The sequence below is a fragment of the Aquarana catesbeiana genome, linkage group LG05 (assembly GCF_042186555.1).
Source record: "Aquarana catesbeiana isolate 2022-GZ linkage group LG05, ASM4218655v1, whole genome shotgun sequence".
In the NCBI taxonomy this organism is placed as follows: Eukaryota; Metazoa; Chordata; class Amphibia; order Anura; family Ranidae; genus Aquarana; species Aquarana catesbeiana.
The window spans coordinates 540024500-540050755 of record NC_133328.1 but is presented as its reverse complement, the minus strand read 5'-3'; the positions used below and the strand labels follow the sequence as shown (position 1 = coordinate 540050755).

The window sequence follows — 26256 nt, the reverse complement described above, 5'->3', positions numbered from 1 at the left end:
GCTGCAAAACAAAATTTTATGGTACATTTGCATTACGCTGCGGGTTGAGATGCATGGGAGCACCATCAAGAATGAATGGCAACCCCGTGCGTCTCTACAGAGCAGTGCGAATTGGTTGCAGGTGGTTTTCAGATGCAGGAAAAGCTGCGATTCCCGCAACCACCCGCTGAATTGCGGTCAAGTGTGAACCTAGCTTTGGTGTGCTCTTAGTTTGCTCTTAGTTTGTTTCACTAGAGGCTGGGTTCACACTATTGCGAATTGGGTGCGGGGCAGGAGATTTTGACCAGCTCTCTATGGAGCCAGTTCACACATCTCCGCTGCGGCCTCTGATGTGAATTTGCACAGGAGCCCTGTGTGTCTTTTGGTCCATTTCAGGTCCAAATTCAGCCAAAAATTCGGGCTGAAATCGGACCTGAAATGTTAAACGAGGATGCACCAGACCCCTGCTTGGAGCTGCGTGGGTATTAGCTGTGAACCCAGCCTGAAGCAGAACCTACCTCAGCGGCTCCCGCGCACATGTGCTGAAGTGACGTCAGCGCGGCTCCGGCCAATCACAGCGCCAGAGCTGCAATACTCGAAAGTGACCCCGGTGAGATGTCAGCCGCCGGAGCGGTGAACGAGGACCGCTGGGGGGGGCTTCGATTTCAGATAAGTAATTCATAATGAGCTAGTATGCAATGCATACTAGCTCATTATGCCTTTGTCTTGCAGTTTTTTTTTTGTTTGTTTTTTTTAAGTTTTGAAAAGGGTTTACAACCACTTTAAAGCTTTTTTTTTTTTTTTTTTTTTTAACATTTTTTCAGTTGCTTCCTGGGTTCTGGCCTAGACCAAAATAATGTCATACACCCCATGAGCTTTCTTTGCCATTTTTTTCTTTCATCTGGAGAAAAGGAGGAGGGGCTTTCTCATCTAAGCGCACCCTCATGCCTGCACTAAGGGCAGATGGATTCCAGGAAGTAAATGCTACATAAATCACCAGCCCTTACTCAAGATGGCTACATCTAGAAATGCTAGGGGGGTTTCTTAAAGTGATTTTTCAACAAAATAAAGGATGGATGGGTGAGTTTCCTTTGAATATAAAAAATCTGTTTTCAGTTTGTTGTGCTTAGATAGTTAAAACGTTTGTTACCTCAAAACTTATATATATGTATATAGTTATGTATATTCTTATACTTATGTATATTCCTAATATGCGGCTGTGGAACCATGTCCTGACATGTCCCTGCTGCACAGCCATTCACCGGGAAGCTCAGAGTGCTGTGGCTTCTCCTCCCCCCAGCTCTTTGCAGCTGAGACTATTATACCCAAATGTTTTGCCTTTCATTTCTATTTCAAACTGAATGGGTTGTTTTACAAGGTGATCGTTTACAATCACTTTAAGTGAATGTAAACCCTCACATTTACCCAGTGAAGTGAACAGCCTCAGATACACAGAGATGGAACAAATCTCCCTACATAAGTTTTACTTGTATATCTGCTGTCTTCAGCTTCCTATACTCTTTAGAATTCTAACATCGGGTTAGAATTTGTTCTTCCTCATACAGCAGTGGGGGTGGATTCTTGGCACACACTGTTTGAGAGCTGATTGGAGGAAAGGAACCCCCCCCCCCCCCATCCACATAGGCAGAGGAAGGATGGAATGTGCAGAGCTGTGCTGTGAATAGACCAGCTCTCTGCTAATCTATTTATAGCACCCACCCCAACACAAATTTCAGGCTGGTTTTATATTGGTTGTCAGAGAACTTGTCAGAAGTTAGGCTGATAACAGAAGAACGAAGCAGCAGAAGGACACAAGACACTGGCCCCTTTCACATTGTTGGACCGTTCAGGTCCGCCTGTCAGTTTTGTCGACGGACCTGAACGGGCGCTCCATGCTCGTCTATGGAGCGGTGACATGTCCGCTGGCACCCGATCCTATCCGCTAAAATCAGACGGATGGCCCTATGTTCGCATACGTCCCTGGCGGATCGGATCGGGTGAGATCTGATGAAAACAGACATGCTGTCCGTTTTCATCCGATATCTCCATAGCAACCAGTGGCGCTCGACAAGCCCCTCCCCGCTCATTGAGCAGAGAGGGACCTGTCATCCGCCGGCTCAGCGGAGATCAACGGAGAGATCTCCCGCTGAGCTGGTGGACTCCGTGGCAGCGGATCCGCCTCGTGAGAATGAAGCCTTGGGGCTTTGGAGAGAGATATATGTGCCCAGGTCAGATTTCATGAACCAGGTTTACATCCACTTTAAGTTTGGCTTTAGGGTAAAGTCACTGTTGTAGCATACTATTCTGTAAATGCATGTCATCTTATACCGTGGTCTTATTCTCACAAATCTTAAGCTGGCCATAGATGGATAAAAATGAATTTGGTTCAGCAGGGACAATCTAACAGTTGACTTCTATTGACTGGGATTGTTGGAAATTTTTTTTCTCGATCAGTGGCTGCAGTCGGTGGGTTGCAGCCGCTATTCAGTGTACTTTGGCAGTGGAGAGTGTCACCTTGCTTGTGTGGATAGAGAAATCTTTTAAATTTTTTTTTTTTCATTCAGCCCACTGGCTGAATGAAGAAAAAAAAATCCATCTATCTCTGGCCAGCCTTAGCAACTGCAAGGATCAGTAAATACAGAGTGTGTATCTGGTTATTTTGACTGATCATATTTCATTTTTTCCGATTGAACAAATCGATATTGCAATACATTATGGATTTGTTTTATTCTTTCTGATTACGGATCCTATACTGTGGTACCGTATTATAAAAATACTCTCAGGCAGCCAGCTGTTACCCTTATCACCAGTGCTGCGTACATTCTTATTTTGAAGCTTTCCACAGCTAGCCACACCTTTCATGTCCTGCTGTAGTTATGTCAGTCAGTTTTATGTCATAGGAGTTTCATAAGGGGTGCGAGGACTGCAGGAATACAGTGGATATAAAAAGTCTATACACCCTTGTTAAAGGTTTCCGTGATATAAAAAAAATAGATAAAAATAAATCATTTCAGAACTTACTGCAGTTTTAATGTGACCTATGAACTGTACAACTCAATTGAAAAACATACTGAAATCTTCTTTTTTTTTTTTTGTGTGTGTGTGTGGTAAATAAAATAACGTGGTTAAATTAGGCTCCATGCACACTGAAGCTCATAAACGGCCGTTTTTGGGAATTTGGGCGTTTATTTTTTTAACAGCCCCTTAAACTCCCCTCTGTTATCCTATGTATCCCATGCACACATGGACGTTTTTGGATGTTTATCAGCAGTGGAGTTTATGGGCTGTTTTCTGAACGCCATAAAATCGCGTTCAGGAGTTGGTTTTCTGACCACAAAAAAGCCAGACTCTGATAAACGTCGATAAACGCTCAAAAACGTGGCTCACCAGCGTTTTTTTTAATGTTTTTGATCCATTGAAAATTAAAAATGTAAAAAAAAAACACAGAAAAAAGCTAACATGGAAAAACGCTAAAAAAAACGCTATTGCAAAAACGTTAACGTTGAAAGACTCACTGCAAAGCTACTGGCATTTTTATAACATTATTTTAATGTCCAGTGTGCATGGAGCCTAAGTACGCACACCCTCTTATAAAAGGAGATGTAGCTGTGTTCAGAATTAACCAGTTAAGGACCGAGCCTCTTTCTGAGATTTGGTGTTTAAACTTTTTTTTTTTTGCTAGAAAATTACTTAGAACCCCTAAACATTTATATATATTTTTCTCTAACACCCTAGAGAATAAAATGGCAGCCGTTGCAATACTTTCTGTCACACCGTGTTTGCGCAGCGGTCTTACAAGCGTACTTTTTTTTGGGAAAAATACACTTTTTTGAATTAAAAGAATAAGACAACAGTAAAGTTAGCCCAATTTTTTTTTTATATTGTGAAAGATAATGTTACGCCGAGTAAATTGATGCCCAACATGTCATGCTTCAAAATTGCGCCCGCTCTTGGAAGGGTGACAAACTTGTACTCTTAAAAATCTCCATAAGCGACGTTTAAAAAATTCTACAGGTTGCATGTTTAGACTTACAGAGGAGGTCTAGGGCTAGAATTATTGCTCTCGCTCTATCAATTGCGGCGATACCTCACATGTGTGGTTTGAACACCATTTTCATATGTAGGCACTGCTCATGTATGCGTTCGCTTCTGCACGCAAACTCGGCGGGATGGGGCTTGTTTAAAATTTTTTTTTTTAATTTATTTTACCTTTTTATTTTATTTTTTACACTGTTCTTTAAAAAAAAAATACATTGTGTCACTTTTATTCCTATTACAAGGAATGTAAACATCCCTTATAATAGAAAAAAAGCATGACAGGACCTCTTAAATATGAGATCTGGGGTTAAAAAAAAAACAAACTATTTTTTATGTCATTAAAAAAATTAAAAAAGTCCCTTTTAAGAGCTATGAGGCGGAAGTGACGTTTTGACGTTGCTTCCGCCCTGCAGTGGTATGGAGACTGGTGGGAGCTATCTTCCCCTCACTTGTCACCATGCCAAGCCAGGGACAGGACACGATCACCTCCGCCGCTGCTGGCGGCTCCGGTAAGCGTCGGAGGGCACCGGAGAGCGGGGGGCGATAAAAGTGATCTCGCAGTGATCCACCACAGAGACCGCTTTTATCTTGAAGTGGACCACCCGCTGAAGAAGAGGATAACCGGGGGTTATGGCAGCTAGCTGCTGCCATAACAACGGTATTCCTCTTCAAAGTAGCAAAGTAAAATGAAAGCAGGCGGTCCGGAAGTGGTTAAGCAATCATATTCAAACTCATGTTAAATAGGAGTCAGTACACATCTGCCATCATTTAAATTGCCTCTGATTAACCCCAAATAAATTTTCTGACATTTTCTTATGGCCCATACACACGATCCGAATATCGTACGAAAACGGTCATCCGAGGAAGAATCGTATGATTTTCAGATCGTGTGTATACTACTTTCAACAGCCGTTCACGACAGTTGATTCGATATTATTTGATCGGACATGTACGAAAATTTTCTTCGTACGATTCCAGATCGTGCGATTTTCGTTTAGTCAGTATAGTTGTCGTCCGAAAATAAAATACAAATACATTACAACACATGACATCACTTCTGATTTTTTTTTTTTTTTCTGTCGTACAAGAATTTTCGTGACTTTATTTACCTATTCAATTTCTACTTGCGACTATTAAGCGAAAACGTTCGTACGATATTCGGATCGTGTGTACGGGCCATAGGTCACATCCTACAGCAAAAGCCATGGTCCGCAGAGAGATTCCAAAGCATCAGAGGGATCTCATTTTTAAAAGTTATTAGGAGAAGGGTACAAAAGAATTTCCAAGGCATTAGATATACCATGGAACACAGTGGAGTAAATATGGCACAACAGTGACATTACCGAGAACTGGACGTCCGTCCAAAATTTATGAAAAGATAAGAAGAAAAATAGTCAGGGAGGATGCCAAGAGGCCTACAGCAACATTAAAAGAGCTACAGGAATATCTGGCAAGTACTGGCTGTGTGGTCCATGTGACAACAATCTCCCGTATTCTTCATATGTCTGGGCTATGGGGTAGATTGGCAAGACAGAGGCCTTTTCTTATGAAGAAAAACATCCAAGCCCGGCTAAATTTTGAAAAAACACATCTGAAGTCTCCCAAAAGCATGTGGGAAAATGTGTTATGATCTGATGAAACCAAGGTTGAACCTTTTGCCCATTATTCCAAAAGATATGTTTGGTAAAAAAACAACACTGCACACCACCAAAAGAACACCATACCCACAGTGAAGCATGGTGGTGGCAGCATCATACTTTGGGGCTGATTTTCTGCAGCTGGAACAGGGGCTTTAGTCAAGGTAGAGGGAATTATGACCAGTTCCAAATGCCAGTCAATATTGGCACAAAACCTTCAGGCTTCTGCTAGAAAGCTTAACATGAAGAGGAACTTCATCTTTCAGCATGACAACAACCCAAAGCATACATCCAAATCAACAAAGGAATGCCTTCACCAGAAGAAGATTAAAGTTTTGCAATGGCCCAGCCAGAGCCCAGACCTGAATCCGATTGAAAATCTGTGGAGTGATCTGAAGAGGGCTGTGCACAGGAGATGCCCTTGTAATCTGACAGGTTTGGAGTGTTTTTGCAAAGAAGAATGGGCAAATGTTGCCATGATGTGCCATGCTGATAGACTCATAACAAAAAGACTGAGTGCTGTAATACAATCAAAAGGTGCTTCAACAAAGTATTAGTTTAACCCCTTCCCGCCGAGCGTACGCAGATGTGTGTACTCGGCTTTCCAGGGTTATACCGGGATGATGCCCGCAGCTGCAGGCATCATCCGGTACCGTTTTTTACAGCGGGCGAACGGCTACCCGAGTATAACAACTGATGTGGCTAAAAGCCGCTCGGCTGTTATACCGGAGCAGCGGGAGGGGATGTCCCCCCCCCTCCCGCCACCTCCCGCCGCTCTTACCGGGCCTCTCTCGGCGGCTGGGGGCGGGCTGTAACGAAGCTGTGGGCGGCTTCGTTCCAGCCTTCTAATTGTAAATGCGGAAGTGACGTCATGACGTCACTTCCCGTTTACTCGGCTGCCAATGGCGCTGATTTAAAAAAAAAAATACACAGTATTCAGAATCGCCGTTATCGGCGATCTGAATACTTTGAAGTGCAAAGGAGGGATCGGGGTTTTTTTAGACCCCCGATCCCTCCATAAAGAGTACCTGTCGACACCTATTACTGTCACAACGGATGTTTACATTCCTTGTGACAGCAATATAAGTTGCTTTCACATTATAGAAAAAAATTGGGGTAACTTTACTGTTTGTTCTTTTTAAAATTCATGAAAGTGTCCCTTTTCCCAAAAATTTGCATTTAAAACACCGCTGCACAAATACAGTGTGATATAAAATATTGCAACAATCTCCATTTTATTCTCTAGATTCTCTGCTAAAAATATATATATATATAATGTTTGGAGGTTCTAAGTAATTTTCTAGCAAAAAATACAGATTTTAACTTGTAAACACCAAATTTCAAAAATAGGCTTAGTCATGAAAGGGTTAACCATCTCCATACAGGGCACTTTCACCCCCTTCCTGCCCAAGCCATTTTTCAGCTTTCAGCGCTGTCACATTTTGAATGACAATTGCACGGTCATGCAACACTGTACCCATATGAAATTTTTATTATTTTTTCCCCACAAATAGAGCTTTCTTTTAGTGGTATTTGATCACCTGTGCGGTTTTTATTTTTTGCACTATAAACAAAAGAAGAGTGACAAATTTGAAAAAAAACACAATATTTTTTACTGTTTGCTATAATAAATATCCAAATTTATTTTTTTTAAACAAATTTTTTCCTCAGTTTAGGCCGATAGGTATTCTTCTACATATTTTTGGTAAAATAAAATCGCAATAAGCGTATATTGATTGGTTTGCGCAAAAGTTATAGCGTCTACAAAATATGGGATATATTTATAGCATTTTTATTATTTTTTTGTTTACTAGTAATGGCGGCGATCTGCAATTTTTATCGTGACTGCGATATTGAGGCGGACATATCGCACACTTTTGTCACATTTTTGGGACCATTCACATTTATACAGCGATCCGTGCTATAAAAATGCACTGATTACTGTATAAATGTCATTGGCAGGGAAGGGGTTAACACTAGGGCATTTACACACACAGATCCACGGTCCTGCCGTGTTACCAGGCAATCACGGGTGCCCAGCGGACATGGCGGTTGGGTGCCCAGTGACTCGACAGGCGCACGCCCCCTGGTGGGCCGGGAAGGCGAGGGCGTCATATGACGCCCTCCCAAAACGAGAGCTACACCGCCTGGCCGTCATATGACAGCCGGCTGGCGGCAAGCGGTTAAGGATGTGCACACTACACACTTGTGCAACCATATTATTTATTTATTTTTATTTTTTTAATTCACTCCACCTAAAGGATTTCAGTTTGTTGTACAGTTTATAGGTCACTTTAAAGGTGGAAAAAGTTCTGAAATGATTTATCTTTGTCTCATTTTTTTACATCACAGAAACCTGACATTTTAACAGGGGTGTGTAGGCTTTTTATATTCACTGTATATTGCAGTCACATACAGGGCAGCAAGGTTCCATGCATCCTGCCCGTTCTGTGTCTGTTTTTCATCAAACTCATGTGTAAAAAGAACCAGTAGGAAGCAGCGCTGTGTTTTGGCTTCCCATTTACACCTGGCATTATAATCAAAAAATTGTTCCTAGACAAGAAGCCATTTCATTATGTAGTTTTGTAACTAAATATGTACATGGGAGCTGCCATATTTGCTTATTACATATACGGATTCTGCCACCTCCTTTGCAGTGCTGCACAATGCAAGTGTGTGCACTATTTATTTATTTATTTATTTTGTTACTGGAAATGCCTTTTTTGGATCACTCAGCGGGAAGGTTACAGAACACTGTAGTACAGAAATTGACAGGATAGCAAGTGAAATAAATATATTAACATTGACTCGATTTGTGCTACCCAGCTTAATGTTCTGCGACCTTTGTCCACCCATCTGACTTTGCTTTTCTTTCTTTTTTTTTTTTTTTTCTTTTGCAAAATGAAAAATTAGCCTATTAAAGTGTCAGTCTTCAATTTACGTAAATATAGCCTGGCTACAACAAACATGAGGATCTGGCGTCACTGTGGATTTTGCACAGTGTTTGTGTATCCAGGGTGATTCATCATTTTTTAACAGCAACAGGCTCATTATCTTCACTTGTATCATTTACTTTACAAGGACAACCTTTTTGCAGCTTCTGGAACAGGATCATTGTATATTTATTTTTGCTTCAGTAGCATTTTATAGTGTTACTAAACCCATTGAAAAAGTTATTATGTAGATACACTAACATTTTCTCCGGCCTGTACTGTTCATTTTGTGGACTGTCTCTTCCTTCCAACACACAATTGTTTTTTGTTTTATTACACACCCTGACTTGTGTTTCTGTAGTGGCTTCTATCTCTAGTTGGGTCCCCCCAGGATTACACAGATGAGTGCTGGAGATTAAGGGAATTTGTGAGAGGCTCTCCTCTCCCCCACTTTGCCTTTGATGGACAGTTCAGCTTGTCACATTTATAGCACATTCTAACATCTGCATAGAAAACAAAACTGTATGATACAGGTAATCTAAAAAAACAAGTTTACTTCCTTTTCTGCTGGCTTTCTGGACCGGTGCTGCAGTATTAGGGAGGAAGGACCAGCAGAAACTCTGGTTCTTCATTGTACAATAGCATAGGGCACACTGCATCATGGGACATGTAGTCCCACTGTCTGGCATGGTGTGGGGGAGAGACTGTACTGAGCAGATGGAAGGGACCTCTTCTGTACCAGAAGATGGCATGGTGGACACTTCAAGGTAGACTAGATATGTACAAAAGGGGTCGCTGAAAACAAAGTTAGTGACTGTATTAGTTCAATTACAGAGAGAGTTTTTTTTTTTTTTACTGAAATATTAGGGCCTCACATACACTGTTGCTGTTAAACTCACAACTCACATTTGTACTTTTCTTTTTTTTTTGCCCTTAAACTCCCCTCTGTTATCCTATGGACATGTCCATGCACACTTGGATGTTTTTAGCAGTTTATCAACAGGGGAGTGTTTTGGCTGTTTTTCTGAATGTCCTAAAATCGCATTCAAGAGAGTCAATTTTGACTAACCCCTACTCCCTCAACTCTACAAGGGTTAAATGATTGTTCTGTCTAGGAGTGCATGAATAAGGTGTAAGGACCAGTTCACACCATAGAAATGCAGTCTGGATGTATTTCTGCATGTGTATTTTTGATGCTTTTCGGTGCATTTTTTTCCCCCTCCCTTTTTTTTTTTCTTCAACTTAAATGGAGACATGTGCATTCCGTTTCTTTTTTTTTTTTGTCTTTTACCATGTTCCAGTACAGTTCAGTGCAGAAAAAATGCAGGATGTTCTACCTTTTTTACTGGCACGCACTAGAACTGACCACACTGGTGTGAACTAGGGGTCGACCGATTATTCACTTTTTTGAAGAATCGATATCAAATGTACCGATATTACAGATATTGCTTCAAGTGGTTGTACCGGGGATGATGATTGCACCTGCAGGCATCACTCCGGTACCATCCTTTAGAGCAGATGGTCGGCTTTCTTGTAATAACAACTGATGCGGCTAAGCAGCCGCTTGGCCGTTATCACAAGTAGTGGGAGAATATTCCACTGCTCAGACTGGGTCTCCCGTCCCACGGGGAGGCCCGAGTGACCAGCTGGCATGTCCCCCGGCTGGACAGAGACCGGAACAAAGCAATCCACTATCTAGGATCTAGTAACCTGGAAGTGATGTCATCACATCACTTCCGGATTACTATCATCCTAAAGGCGCCAGTTTTAAAAAATAGAAAGTATTCAAAAACGCAGATCTTGAGATTTTAAAGACTTTTAAGTGCAGTGCAGTGGAGGGGTTTGGGGCCTTATAGACCCTAGATCTCTCCATAAAGAGTACCTGTCTCACTGCCTATTACTGTCACAAGAGATGTGTACATTTTTTGTGACAGCAATAAAAGAAAAAACAGGACACTGTAAAGATAAAAACGTTAAATCTACAGAATATCGGCACCTGATATCCGCTATGGGCCTTAAAGGCAGCCGAAAAATCGGTATTGGCCCTTTAAAAACAATATCGGTCGACCCCTAGTGTGAACTATGCCATTGGAAACCATATAATCTACTATCCACGCATTTCTGATGCAGGAAAAAAACACACTGGACTGCATGTAGTGTGAACTGCCCCTATATACTAACCTTATTCCTTGCTCCTGCGGGGTTCCTCCAGCGTTACAATCGGTCCCCAACAGCCTCCTCTGTAAGCTGTGGCCAGTATTGATCGCACTCCAGCCTCCTCATTGTACATCTGGTGTAAGGTAAGTACTACAGCCTGTACCTTAAAGTGTTTGTAAAAAAAAAATTTATCCTGTTCCTTTAAAGCATATTATACAGCACAGTGTCTGTGCTTGCTATTTTGGCCTCCTGTATCACCTGAAATACCTAGCTGATCCTGCCTGGTTCTACCCTCCCTCCTGTAAATTGACCACGGTATATCATGGCTACTGAGCCCTGACACCATGGTCAGTTTACGTGCCTCTGTCATCCGCAGCTTTGCTCTCTCCCCCCTTTCCTCTCCCTGCCTGTCAGCTCTTGTGTATGCGAGTTTGTTATAAAGTAAATATTAAAAAACTGTCACTGCCAGCCCCGCTTTCATGTAGCCATTACACACGCTGTAACTATTTATGCAAAACGAAACCTCTAATTACTGTTTTTCGTAGCTCCTCAGGCTAGTCACGTGCCTCTTGGCCGCACCCCCTCCCCCATCTACGGGATAAAGCGGGAGGTGCTGATCAGAGCCAGCACAGCGGTCTCATGACCTCCCTGGCTGATGTTAGAGGGAGAGTTTGGCCCTTCCTGCTCTAGCCCGTACATCGGAGTAGGAGAGCGTCCAGGAGTCACGTGACTGGCCTGAAAACATCTGAAAAACTGTATTTAGAGGCTTCGATTTTCCACATATATTTAAACTGTATGTTATTGCTACATAAGAGGGGCTGGCAGTGACCGTTTTTAGAAGGGTTACAAACCCTTTAACCAGTAAGGCTTGGTTCACACTGCTGCCAAAATGGGATCCGACTTGTGAGACCCCAAGTCGCGTGACATGTCAAATTCAATGTATCTCTATAAGAACTGTCTTCACTGATACTACACAAGTCGCTCCAACTTTAGAAAAGGTTTCTACACTATTTAGATTCGACTTGGGTGCGATTTCAGCCCTTGTACAGGCTCCTAAATAGCATCCAAGTCAGATCAAGTCGGAAGGAAGTTGCAGGCAAACTTGCACGACTTTGCCCTCGCAGCAGTGTGAACCAAGCCGAAACACAACAAGCCTTTAACTCTTAATGTGCATGGTGTGGGGGGCACTGCAAGGGTGGATCTATTAAATTTGGGGTTGGGTTTAAAGCAGAGGGGTGGGACTCTGCTTTAAAGCGGAGGTCCGCCCAAAAAAAAAAAAAAATAGGAAACCCACCTGTCCTGGAGTCCAGCGATATCGGCACCGCAGCTGATGTTTCCGCCGCCATTGCGGGTACGGAAACCCGGCAGTGTAACCTTACGTCTTCACGCCGGGAACCCTACTGCGCATGCACGAGGCCCCGCTCCTCTCTCCTACTAGCACGGCGGCAGGGGGAGGAGGATGGAGCCCTGCAGTGACGTCATGGGCCGCCGACTCCCGGAAGTGGGAACAGTCCCCCCCCCCCCCCTGAAAGATGCCAGTTGTAGCACCGGAGGGGGAGAGGAGACAAATGAGCGGAAGTTCCTCTTTTGGGTTGAACTGCGCTTTAAGTACTACATTTGAAGCATTAAAATGGTAAAAGAGGGTCCTGCTTCATTTTGAGGCCTTCTCTAATGACCTCCTTTTTTCCTCTTATAGTAATGCACACGGATGGTCATAGACCCGCTAGTGTTACTTTACAGTCCAAGATTTCATTCTGATGCTTACATTGTGTGAAGTACATAATGACTGGTCTTGGTGATCATTGGATTGTGGTTGACTTGTAATTTACATAGCTCTGTAGCTGTTATACATGGTTTCATTGTCTATACTATGTGATCTGCGTGTCATTTCTTAGCTAGTGTCAGGTTATTTCTATTTTAGGCCATCAGTCATAGCCTTCTAGGCTGTGATTTGGATGTGATGTGTCTGTACTACATTGCATGCACACTTCTTTAATTATCCTGTAACTTACAAAGCATGGCAAAGCCGATGAATGGAAAAGGTTGAGCACCAGATGAAATCCCCAGATAGGCAATTCATTCTCCCAGCTGTGAAGAGAGGCCCCTTTTCAGATGACCTGATGAAATATTTGCATACTGTGTCCTCAGATGATTTTATTCATTTATACATATTGCTGTGTATTTCCAGATGCTACAAAAGGGTCATTATTGCAAGACGTTACATCAATAATAATTTAGCTAACTTACTCCCTGTGTGTAATAAGAAGTATTGTATGATTACCTTGGAACATAATACAGCAAAAGAGAGTCTGATTCGTTAACATTAGGATAATACCCTTCTCTTGTACATGCAATCATGCAATTCATTGAACTGATGCCAGCTAATACTACTATGCCATTAGGAGTATAAAGTGCTCTATGTGTACTGTAGTTGTTTGCTTTGCTGTCAGCTTTGATATTGTTTGTACCGCCTGCATGTAAGGACTTAATGAGTATTGTGATTCTTTCGGCCTGACTTGCGTCTTTCCTCACTTAAGTCACCTTTTCGTAAACTTTCACCCAGCTTTTAAATGCAAAAACAAGCAAACGGATCCAAGGAACGCACCACTAGCAGTTTGGATTGCGTTGGTAGAAAATGTTTCTGATAAGTTGCTGTGGTTTGTTTCTATGCTAGAAAGCTGGATAAAAATTATTATACAGGAGTTATATAGCGCCAAAAGTTTATGCTGTGCTTTATAGTGTAAAGGGGTGGGATACAATTGCAATACAGTTCAATACAGTTGGGACGGGAGTGCCCTGCTCATGGAGCTTATAGTCTAAAGGGAGGGGGAGGTGGTACAAAAGGTAATGGCTGCAGGGGATGATCTGATGGAGGTGATTCAGGTACAGTTCTTAGGTGGAGGTGGGGTAGGCTTCCCTGAATAAGTGAGTTTTCAGGGATCGTCTAAAGGTAGACAGGGTAGGGGCTGACTGGACCTACTGGGGCAGGGAGTTCCAGAGGATGGGAGAGGCTCTGGAGAAATCCTGGAGGGCGAGCATGGGAGGAGGAGACGAGAGCTAGAGAGCAGGAGGTCCTGGGAGGAGCGGAGAGGACGATTTGGACAATATCTGCAGTTGAGGTTGGAGATGTAGCTGGGGGCGATGTTGTGGATTGCCTTGTATAAATGTTTGAAATTGCCTGAAAATTGTCATTTGGTTATAAGCTCTCAAAATATAGATATATATACGAATTGATATTATTTTGGTGAAAAGCTAATGCACTGTAAACCAAAAACGCAATATTAATGTATGAATAACACCTAATATTTTATATTTTTTTAGAAACGGCTCCAGAAGGAATTGTTGGCTTTACAAAATGAGCCGCCACCCGGAATGACATTAAATGAAAAGAGTGTTCAGAATTCTATTACGCAGTGAGTAAAATGAAATCAATTCAAGTTGATCTTTTAGAAAAACGTTCATAAAGAGTTTACAGTGTAACAAATTAATGGTTACATCTGTTGTGACTGGGTGAGACCCGTGTCATGAAACCATTAAAGTGCATTCCTGGTAAATTGTGTCCAATACAATCTACTCTGAAATAGGAACTTGAGAAGTAGGTTTTAATGGATATCACTTAATAGAATTTTTTAAAAATGGAACCACTTAATAACAGATTTAATGCTACAGGGCGGGCGTTCTGTGAAGAATCGTGTATATCCGCCTAGGGGACACATGAGCGTTGCCAGCGTGCTGCTTCAGCTGTGATTAGTCACAGCAGAAGCTGATCAGTGGGTGCCGGCCAACGGATGGTCGGGAAGAGGGGCCGGAGGGAGCTCTGCATATGTAGACAAACAACTATAAAAGAACACTTTCAGTTGTATACATAGGACATATTACATATACTTTAACCAATTCAATCTATTTAAATCACTGATTTTACTATCAGCAGTCCTACATCTTGCTTCAATTTTCATACAGTTTTGCATTTATCGCCATCCTGCAAACAAATGTTTAAAGTGGTTCTACAGGCAGAAGGATTTTTTTTTACCTTAAAGTGTTATTTAAACTGCTCTGTGCAATGTTTTTTCGCCCAACAGCCCCGATCCTCTTCTGGGGTCCCCCTGCTGGCACTTCAGGCCCCTCCTCTTCGGCGGGTACAACCACGGAAAGCAACTTTCCATAGGGGCACCCGTGCATGCTCGCTCCCGAGTCCCGCTGTTGCGTCCATTGATGCAGACAGCGAGACTCAGTCCCGTCCCCCGCTCCTGTTGTAACAGCGTTTGATTGACAGGAGCGTGAGCCACTGGCTCCGTTGCTATCAATCTGTCCAATGAGAAGGGAGACAGCAGCAGGAGCACGCTAGACTCATGCAGGAAGTTGGATTGGATCAGGCTACGGTAAGAAAAAGGGGGTTCTGGGGGGATCTGCAGCACAAAAGGTTTTTTACCTTAAAGAAGAGTTCCACCCATAAATGGAACTTCCGCTGATCGGATCCCTCCCCCTCAGGTGCCACATTTGGCACTTTTCCGGGGTAGAGCAGAAACCTGTGAAATCCAGGTATTTGCTCCCACTTCCGTAATGTCCGCCCCCCCCCCCCCCCCCGCTGCCTTCTTGGAGACACACAGGTCCCAGAAGACAGCAGTGACCATTCAGAAAGCACAGCGCAGTAGGAAACCGGCTGTGAAGCTGCAAGGCTTCACTTCCTGTTTCCCTTAGTAATGATGCCAGCGCCTGAACCCAGAGCCGAGGGACGGGTCGGCTTCAGGTGCTGACATCGCGGGCTCCCAGGACAGTAAGTGACCTTATATTAAAAGTCAGCAACTGCAGTATTTGTAGCTGCTGGCTTTCAATTTTTTCTTTACCCAGGTGGAACTCCACTTTAATGCATAGAATGCATTAAGGTGAAAAACGTTAAGGCTTTCAACCAGTTTAATGCATCCTCCCCCTTATACTTACCTGAGCCGATCCAGAGCAGCAGCTCTTTCCCCCCTCACAGGGCAGAACCATTGGCTTCTGCTGCTGTCAATCAAATCCTGTAACATTTTTAGGAGTTGTGGTTTCATTTCTGAAACAATCTTATCTCCTGGGGCCATATTCTATTCCTGTGTTCATTTGGCTGTCCTTTTCTATATTCTTTACCTACTGCTGGCATACATATTATTTATATAGCGCTCTTATCTCCTGTACAATGTTATAGATACAACAAAGGAGAATTGTACATGTAACCTAATACATAAGATATTTTAAAGACTAGTTCAAAAGGTTGTTCAGCAAGACTAAGTAATGCCAAGAAACAATAGGAGAAGGTGTCCTGTCTGGAGGGGTTAGTGGTAGAAATAATAGGTAAGGGTGTGCTTTTAAGGGAGCCTTTGTGGCCTCTAGATTGATGTACTTTAAATGCACAGGAACACTGCCCTTCTGTGTCTTTGCATGGATTCTGAAAATAGAAATCACAGCCATTTTTAGAGCTCCCTGGATTAGGCAGATGCCAGGATAGTAGATTAAACTCCATTCCAGATGGTACACAAATAGAAAATACAGTCAAGAGTAGCCATAATATAAAATTTGCTAGCTAATTATGTGCAAGAAATTACAATTCCTGGAGATAACCAAGCACTTCTGCTTAGCTATCTTTGTTCAAAGCAGTCGAGTGCAATTTTGCAGTTGACCTTAAAGGTACACACCCACTATGAACATTTGGTATTTAAATTGCGATTCTGTTGCAGCTTTCTGCAAAAGCTTTAAAGATGAAAATAAAAGGCCCTCTATTAGCTCAATATAGCAGAATGGAGTGAAGCTGAAAAAGCGATTCCTGCATTGTATCCGTTTTACATTCCACCGTGGTCCTGTATTAGATATAGCTGATGCATCCTACCCACTGGGTGCCTTCAGTTTTTATATTGACTTTTGTGAATGTTGCTGCATCACTTGTTAAATTTGTATGGCTGCAATTATCCTGTGTCTAAATGACCTTAAGGTGTTACTAAACTTAGGACCCTGCTTTCACTATATCTGGTCTCCCATAGTACACAGAGCATGGAGATGCAATTATTATAGTAAATATAAACTGCTAAATATCTTTTCTCATCAGCAGTATATAGCAATCTTGTGACTTCTATCAGTGTCTGGTTAAAGTGGTTGTATACATAAAAAAAACTTGTAAGTTAAAGGCATAATGAGCTAGTATGCACCGCATACTAGCTCATTATGAAATACTTAACTTAGAACGAAGCGCCGGCGTCACATCCCGGTCACCTCCAATGGAGCTGACATTTTCCCCTCAGCATTTCTTTCGGGTGCATGCGCGCGGGAGTCTAATATCCAGCAGCATCCACCGGACCTTCAGAGCACATGCGCCGCTGACGTCAGCAGCTGCATACAAGGTGAATATCTCCTAAACTGTACAGGTTTAGGAGATATTAATTTTACATACAGGTAAGCCTTAATTCCTTATTGGAATTTTACCTGTAGGTAAAAATGTGCTAAAGGGGTGAACAACCACTTTAAAGTAGGAGGAGTTTTCATTCTACTCTGACTGTCCTGTGAGGCTGCAGGACCCCTGACCCTCTGTCTGGACAGTGCTAATTGGCCCTGTGATGATCACATGCACCCTCCCAAGAAAAAAAAAAACTCTCTAGCAATACACACCAAACTTAGCATGTGCTGAGTGACTCCAAGGCTCTGTTTTATCAGGAGATGGATTGGGTACAGTGGAAGAAGGGGAGGATCAGAGAAGACAAGATCAAACAGCCTTTTTACACAATACGCAGGATTGACCCCTTAGGTTCCACAGTGAGTATAACAAGTATGCTTTACTGCATATATGGAATGATTTTACTGCTGTGGGTTTAGTAACGCTTTAAATCAGAGCCTTTAAAGATGCAGACCAAGAAATCCTTGGCACTCCTGTGAAGGTCTCAGACAAAGAGTTTTTACAGATCATTGCCATTTAGGCTGCAGACCTGTCAAGAAGCACTATGAAAGGCTTTCTGAATTGGCCTAATAAAAATGTATTTTAGGTAAATGCATATTACCAAACATATTCATCTACCCAGTGAAAATGTGCCTTTTTTTTTTTAGAGCATTGCTTTTTCAGCTGCACAGCAAACCACCAATTAAGGACTGTGGATGAGGGTATGCTTCTATTAAGTATTTCTGGCTTAGGTTGCCCTCAAGCAATTCATATACTGGGTGATTAGGTTTCTGTAGGTTAGCTCAAATATGCTGGGAATTAGCCCTGTATGGTCCATCACTGACTATGAAAATCACCTTATACTAGTTCTGCTATTGCACAGCCAATATAGATGACATGATGATTTGAGGATTGCATTAACATGTATACAGTCCTTGTTTGAGTCCTATTTTTTTCCCCTGCTTGATCCTGAAGTTGGTACAGTGGCTGCATGCAAGTAATAGTAAAAATAGGTCACTATGTAAAGCTGGCGAAAGTAGATTTATAAGCAAATGTTCAAAAATTCTCAGTGTGTTCAGTGACTTGACAAATGTTGTTTGAAAGTACTGTACCTCAAAATATTTTTTGGTTTTACCACTCAAAGTAGGTTCATACTGCCGCTATGCGGCACATCGCATGTGATTCGCACAGAAATCGCACTGCATTCTTGTGCAAATCACATTCAATGCCTATGCGATGCGATTTGAGGCAATCATTTTGTATGGCTCATATTTTGTCACACTGGAATTAAATCGCATGGGTCTTCACATCCATGTGATCCAATTCAGGTAATCGCACTACGTTTTGCAAGCTTTTTGGGTTGTCATTAATTTAACATTGATGCCCTCAGCAGATTGCATGAATACTTTGCGATTTCAATGCGGTGTGGGAAACGCACAAGATTCGCTACGTTTCCCACAACGCATATATGTGAACCGAGGCTCCGAACAAAAGCCACAAACGCTTGGAAATTAATTTGTTATACAATTTATTTGCATTCTGCACCTTTAGAATTTTCTCATCACTGTGGTCGAAAGCAAACATTGATTCAACCCCAATAATGATTGGAAAATCCGACGAACGTTCTTAAAAATGAAAAAAAATGTAAACAAAATTCTTCTAGTGTATGGCCAGCTTTACAGATCAGGCCAGCTAGGTTGGTTCAAGTAGCCCAGTATGGCCATCTGGATTATTCAGGATAAGATATAACTCGCACTACGTGCGGGAGTCCATATAAGAACATACATGTTTCTAGAGCTGGTTAATCTGGTAAAACCTGTAATGATGATTCCAAATCCCGTTTGTATTAGTCCACACAAATGTCTTCTAGTCTCGCAGCTTGTATTTACATATTGGTCGGCTGTAAACATGTTACCATCCATTCTACGTTTAAGAAACTCTGGCATGTTGCCATGTTCAGTAAGGACTGAAAGCATCTATTTCCTAATCAAAGTATGTTTAGCCTAGGACCAATTACTTGTAGTTGTAAATATAGCTTTAACATTTTTCATTAAATGATTTTCAGTTCATTAGTTAATAAATGTCCTGTAGTAAAATTGAACTCCGATATCACTATACTGGTAAGGTCAAATCTGCCACACAATCTGGCTACCATGCAGAGCTGCACATCAGCTTCTAACTTCAGCTTGTTCCAATAAGCTTTGACAATAAAACCTGGAAGCTGATTGTTTTCTATGCAGAGCTGCAGCAGATTTAACACACTCTAGTTTTTAGTAAATCAACCCCATGGTGTTGCTAAAACAGTCTAGAAAGTCCATGATCCTGAGAGCCCTTTCATGCAGGGGCAACTTTGGATCCGACTTCAAGTCACCCCTAGTCGCACTACATGAAAAATCAATGTAAGTGAATGGATATGTCTTACAGTCGCTCCGACTTCAGAAAAGGTTCCTGTACTACTTCAGTCCGACTAGAAGGCGACGTGTACCCATTGATTTCAATGGAAGTTGCCTCCAAGTCTGATCACTGTTCATACTGAGGCAACTTTACAGGATGCAGAAAGGAAACAGAAAGTAATTTACTCCACTAAACAGCCAGCCCCCTCCTTCTCATACACAGCTGATAAGCTCTGATTGGCCACTTGTAAGTTCCCTGTCCTGGAGGCGACTTCAAGTTGTGTTGTAAGTTGCCCCAAGTCGTGCTGTGATTCATACTCAAGTCGTGTCCAAGTTGCCTCCCAAAGTCGCGCTGTTAATCATGTTGCCCCTGTGTGAATGGGAATATTGTAATGAATAGAAGACTTTGAATTCTCTGTGCTTCAGTTCACTTTTTGGGATTTAAACAGTCATAATGAAACTGAATTGGGGAATCTTGTAAAGTACTAGATGGGGCCCAGATTTTGTCCACTCAGAACCTTGTATTCCCTACAGAGCTACAGGGGTTAATTCAAGAGGGTGTTTAGAATAGGAATAGACTATTTATTGCTGCAAATGGAAGTCTGGGGCATTATGTGGCAAGTTAGCCTGTCCCCCTAATTCAGTGTTTCTCAACCCCAGTTTTCAAGGCGCCCCATCAGGTCATGTTTCAGGATTTCCATCAGATGAAACTGCTGTGGTAATTACAAAGACCCCTTTCACACTGGGGAGGTGAGTGTGTCTGCGGTTTCAATTTCGCAGCGCTTTTCGGCCGCTAGCGGGGCGCTTTTACCCCCCCTTGCTAGTGGCCGAGAAAGGGTTAAAACTACCGCAAAGCGCTGCTGCAGCAGTGCTATGCCAGCGGTATAGGCGCGCTGCCCCATTGATTTCAATGGGCAGGAGCAGTGTATACACCGCTCCAAAGATGCTGCTAGCAGGACTTTTTTTTAGCGTCCTGCCAGCGCACTACTCCAATGTGAAAGCCCTCGGGCTTTCACATTGGAGAGACAGCAGTGGCTCTTTCAGGGCACTTTGCAGGCGCTATTTTTAGCGTTATAGAGCCTGCAAAGCGCCCCAGTGTGAAAGGGGTCTAAGGCAGTGAAACTGATCCAATCACCTGTGCAAAATAATGGAAGAACTGAAAACATGACCTGTTGGGGCACATGGAGGACTGGAGTTGAGAAACCCTGCCCTTATTGACCAGAAGCTAAAGAACAAGTGCTTAGCTGCAGTGCACTAGACCCAAAGTTAAAACTGTATGTCCAGCCATATTTCATTTCCTTATTGTTGGATAGTGTGGGGTGTGGGGAAGGGCTAAAAACCCTTGTCAGTTTTTTCCTGATATGAGGGCTTTGTTAGAGCGACGTTTATTGGACAGGAAGTGAGGGTAACTCTCCAACAGCAACAGGAATAAAACATTTTTTTCTGTGGTAGAGTTGGTTAGAAGCACTGTAAGGATTTTACTACAATTTTGCAGCATTTTGCGTTTTCCCGCAGTCAAAACGTTCCTATCCTGAACACGATTCTTCCTTGTTCAGGACAGGGAGGTTTAACATCACTTAAACACGCCAGCTCCTAAACTCTAAGGCATGATTCACACCTATGCATTTTTAGTGCTTTTTACATTTTGCAGATTTGCACTACAGTCCATTTAACATGGTTTCCTATGGAACATGTTCTGTAGTGCAAATCTGCAAAATGTAAAAAGCACTAAAAATGCATAGGTGTGAATCAGGCCTAACGGCCTGTGTGTACACACATAGGCTTTTATGGAGTTCAGTTTAGGAGCTTTGGCAAAAAAACACAAAAGCTCCTAAACTCAGGTTTAGGAGCTGCTGAGAGCTGCCACAGTGTACATGAAGCCTAAGATTTTTATTTCACGTTTTGTCTCTGTTGCAGATTTTCAGCTCACGTCCTATCTGGGTAAGCAGTTCAGAATATGAAAGTCTCTCTAATAGAGCCTTGGATAGCAGTAAAAAATCCCACGGTAGTTGTAATCCTTCCTCTCTCTAAAACTAGAAAACCAGTTTTTGACTTAAAGCAGAACTCCCGGATTTTCAATAAAACCCCCCTTAACCCCCCCCCCCGCCCCCTGCACACAAACACTAAACAGTTATTACATTTGTGAAATTTCTTACCGTTTAGGAGATATGACTGATTGAATTTTCATGAAGTCAGTTTTCGATTTAAAAAATGCATCATCTTTTCTGGCAGGGAGGATCTCTTAGAACAGTGATTGCATCATATCCTCTTCTCTCTCTCCAACTGTAATCAGACTACATTTCCCATGAATCTTTGGGATGGGAGTGAATGTGGGAGGTACACTAGGCTTGTACATGTAAATGTGAACTCGCCCACTTCAACATAAATCACACCCCTCATTCTACAGCCAGCAAGCCATACATAACACGCGTTATGATAGGTTACAGCCTTATAAATGCAAAGCAGGGCAAAGTATCAGGGACCACCAGAGCCAAATGTCAGGGACCAACACCAGTGCCAAAATGTCAGGGACCACCACCAGAGCCAAATGTCAGGGACCACCCCCAGAGTCGAATGTCAGGGACCACCATCAGAGCCAAATGTCAGGGACCACCATCAGAGCCAAATGTCAGGGACCACCATCAGAGCCAAATGTCAGGGACCCACCCCCAGAGTCGAATGTCAGGGACCCACCCCCAGAGTCGAATGTCAGGGACCCACCCCCAGAGTCGAATGTCAGGGACCACCATCAGAGCCAAATGTCAGGGACCACCATCAGAGCCAAATGTCAGGGACCACCATCAGAGCCAAATGTCAGGGACCCACCATCAGAGTCGAATGTCAGGGACCCACCCCCAGAGTCGAATGTCAGGGACCCACCCCCAGAGTCGAATGTCAGGGACCCACCCCCAGAGTCGAATGTCAGGGACCCACCCCCAGAGTCGAATGTCAGGGACCCACCCCCAGAGTCGAATGTCAGGGACCCACCCCCAGAGTCGAATGTCAGGGACCCACCCCCAGAGTCGAATGTCAGGGACCCACCCCCAGAGTCGAATGTCAGGGACCCACCCCCAGAGTCGAATGTCAGGGACCCACCCCCAGAGTCGAATGTCAGGGACCCACCCCCAGAGTCGATTGTCAGGGACCCACCCCCAGAGTCGAATGTCAGGGACCCACCCCCAGAGTCGAATGTCAGGGACCCAAAGTTCAGCATTTCAGGGACCATCACCAGTGCAGAGCAGGATTATCATCAGTAATCACTTGTATATACACAGCGGGGATCTCTCTCTGTGTCAGGTATAGTATACAAGAACGCCGCTCACTGATGAGCCCCCCCCCAGTATTGATTGGAAGCGCACTGTTTCTATACTGGCAGGAGGTGGGGCATCAGCGAGCGGTGTTCTTGTATACTATACCTGATACAGCGGGACATTCCCGCTGTGTCATACAACTGATTGCTAATAGTAATCCCTGCACTGCACAGAGATAGCAGGCGGGGGAGGGGCGGTGTGGCGGGGGCAGTGAAGGGGCGGATTGCTGGCAGGAAGGAGGGGGACACCTCCACCATGGGCGGCACAGACTGGGGCCTGTGAGACCCCATCCGCCCACAACAAGATGTTGGCTTCCTTCCTACAAGGGGGGACTACAAGGGGGCTTGTCAGACTGCTGGCTGAGCTGAGGAGAGGGATAGCACCCAGCAATCTTACAAACAGGAAATCCGCAGGCAATAACGGTTTTTCAGCAAGTTCAGCAGCCAATTACAGAGGAACTACAGAGCTCAGAAGAACATGGATGGCAAACTTGGTGAAGGTAGCAGATCAGCAACAAGGACGTGGAAAAAAATTTTGGCTGGAGTTCTGCTTTAATGTACATTTTTACTTACATAACACTGTAACACTCCAGCAAGTCACAATGTGATTGGCAGCAGCAGGCATCTGATCTGCATGAGTCAACTTGTACACAGCCCATAACAAAAGGACCCTTGCACAGGCAACAGAATTCACATAACTGTGTCTTCCAAGGGGAGAGGCTTTCACTCCTGAAATCAGCAGCCGGCCCTGTCTGATGTCTGTAGGTTCCAGCCTTATGGGGGAGCAAGGAAGGCAAAGCAGTTTTAGAAGTTCCATGACCTTTTGGAGAGGTAACACCTGCAAGTGTTACGCTTAAAATTTACTGAGTCATGAAAATATGTCTGGAGCTAGGACTGGTTTCAGGATAACTTGGATAACATTTGGATATGATAATCGTGTCTAGATAATACACAGAAAAAATTACTCTTGCCTTAAATTGTTCCTTAACAATAGCAGGGTGATTCCTGGTATGAGACTGCACCAAGTGCAAAAAAAAGTGTTAAAGTGATTGTAAACGTTTTTTTTTTTTTTAAATATCGAACGTGTTATACTTGCTCTGTGCAATGGTTTATTACTCTTCTTTTTTGATCCCCTGCCGGCGGTCCTGGCTTGCTGGCAGGGAGAAGGACACCTCCTCCATGGGCGGCGCAGACCGGGGGCTGCTAAAAATAGCGCCTGTAAAGCGCCTGAAAAATGCCTCATCTGCAATCCCAGTGTGAAAGCCCAAGTGTTTTCACACTGGGGCACTGCGCTGGCAGGACGTTGAAAAAAAGTCCTGCAAGCAGCATCTTTGGGGCGCTTTAGGAGCGGTGTATACACCGCTCCTAAAGCACCCCTGCCCATTGAAAGGGCTCTGCGGGCGCTTTTAACCCTTTGACCGCTAGCGGGGGTTAAAAGCACCCCGCTAGCAGTCGAAAAGAGCCTCTAAAACGATGGGAAAGCACTGCTAAAACTATACACCGCTCCTAAAGCGCCTCAAAGATGCTGCTTGCAGGACTTTTTTTAACGTCCTGCCAGCGCACCGTCCCAGTGTGAAGACATTCAGGCTTTCGCACTGGGATTGCAGATGAGGCAACGCCTCCAGTGTGAAAGGGGCCTTAGTGTTGTCACTACTGTGCTGCTCCCTGTTCTCCCTGACCGAGGAAGAAAAACCCTGCCTCTACTAAGATGTCTGCCTTAACATAGGGACACAGTACAGGACAAGACATGGTAAGTTAGTAATAGGGGAAATAGTATCTTCCCTTTTAGGCTTCATGCACCCTGTGGTCAGACTGCTTGTGTTCAGGGCATTTGTCTTAGGGGCATACTGCCCTAAATCTTCATCTTGCCTGCTGTACAGTCTAGCCCCATACAGCACCAGCAGCTGTCATCCTCTCATAGAGTTTGACAGGCTGCAGCAACGGGGCTGAACAGATCACCTGTGCCCACTGTTAAATGGCAGACCTTCATTAAATAGGACTAAGCACCTAGTGTGCATGGGGCCTTAACATGATGGGAATATCCTGTTATGGGATTTTCTAATATTTCACATTTGTTCACTTCTTATTTTTACACCATCTAATAGTTTTGTAACCCAGTATAATCCAGTAATAGTTAGTCCTAACTCATTGATGTGAGCTGACAGGCCTCAGCCTTAGGTCATTTTTAAAAGCTAGTAGAAAGTCAATTGCTTGAAGTGTAAATATGTCAAACGTTAGTGCATATGCATGGCAGTCCTCTTTGCTCCAAATTGCTGGTTGCCCAAACAAACACAAGAAAGGAGTTCCCCGGGTATCGTGTTCACAATTAACAAATAACAAAGAGTTAGTTTTGTAGCAGTGATATTCGGGTTTCTCGGTAACTCCTAATTAGATGTCACAGACACTATGGAACATCTTACATTTACTCACAGTGACACAATGCTCTTACAAAATAATTATAGCTGACATCGCTAGAAGCTGGAATTTTCAGCCAGGGTTTGTTCTGATAATCGAAGCTTTGTTCATTTTTCATTCTCAGCAGTGTGATGTTTCCGTTCCATGAAATGATGTATATAATGTTCTGTTCAGTTTCTGATTGTCCAAATAATAGACAAATCAATGTGAAATATATATATATATTACTGCGCAAAAAGCACGGGCAAACTGAGCATATTAACCATCACGATTCATTACTGGGAAGGTACTCTTATATTTATTGATTCTTCACACTTAGAAAAAAAAAAAAACGGAGTATACCAGATGATTTCTGCACTTCTAGATAGGCCCTGATAAAATTAAAATCCGGGGATTGTGGGAAAACCCTATTTTGTCTGCTATAGTGATACTAAACACACATTGTTTAATTTACATGGTCCCTTCTATCTCTGTATGTGGATGATGGCACTGTTATTGATTTAATAAAAAAATAATCTAAGTACCTTTTTCCTATGTGATATACAGCTGTCACATGATCCAGCTCTTTCCCAGCCTGTCTGCAAGGAAACATGAGCAGGAGGAGCTTCTAGTCCTTTGCTGCTGGTCACATGTTCAAAACAGATTAAAAAAAAAATATATATATAAAAAAAAAATGTTTTAAATCGTCATACAAATATAATATAATATAATATAATATAATATAATATATATATATATATATATATATATATATATATATATATAGGTCCATAGTGACATGATAACATCACGCAGTTGCTGCAGATTTTTCAGCTGCACATCCATGATGCGAATCTCTTGTTCCACCACATCCCAAAGGTGCATTCATGCTTTCAGGATGTTTATGGCAAATTCTGACCCTACCATTAGAATGTTGCAGCTGAAATTGGGGCCCCTTTAGACCAGGCAATGTATTTACAATCTTCTATTCTCCAATTTTGGTGAGCCTGTGTGAATTTTA

At 43.0% G+C, this 26256-nt stretch overlaps 1 protein-coding gene across 2 annotated transcripts in view; it reads left to right on the top strand.

Annotated features, from left to right (window-relative positions):
• Positions 1-26256, top strand: part of UBE2W (ubiquitin conjugating enzyme E2 W) — a 69002-nt gene that overhangs the window by 12958 nt on the left and 29788 nt on the right. The window contains exons 2-3 of one of the 2 annotated variants that reach the window (XM_073631812.1): positions 804-1059; positions 14066-14157. In XM_073631812.1, coding sequence (XP_073487913.1) covers positions 14117-14157 — 41 coding nt within the window. In that variant the 5' untranslated portion in view covers positions 804-1059; positions 14066-14116. The remainder of the gene's footprint in view (positions 1-803; positions 1060-14065; positions 14158-26256) is intronic. The other variant, XM_073631811.1, reaches the window with a different exon arrangement.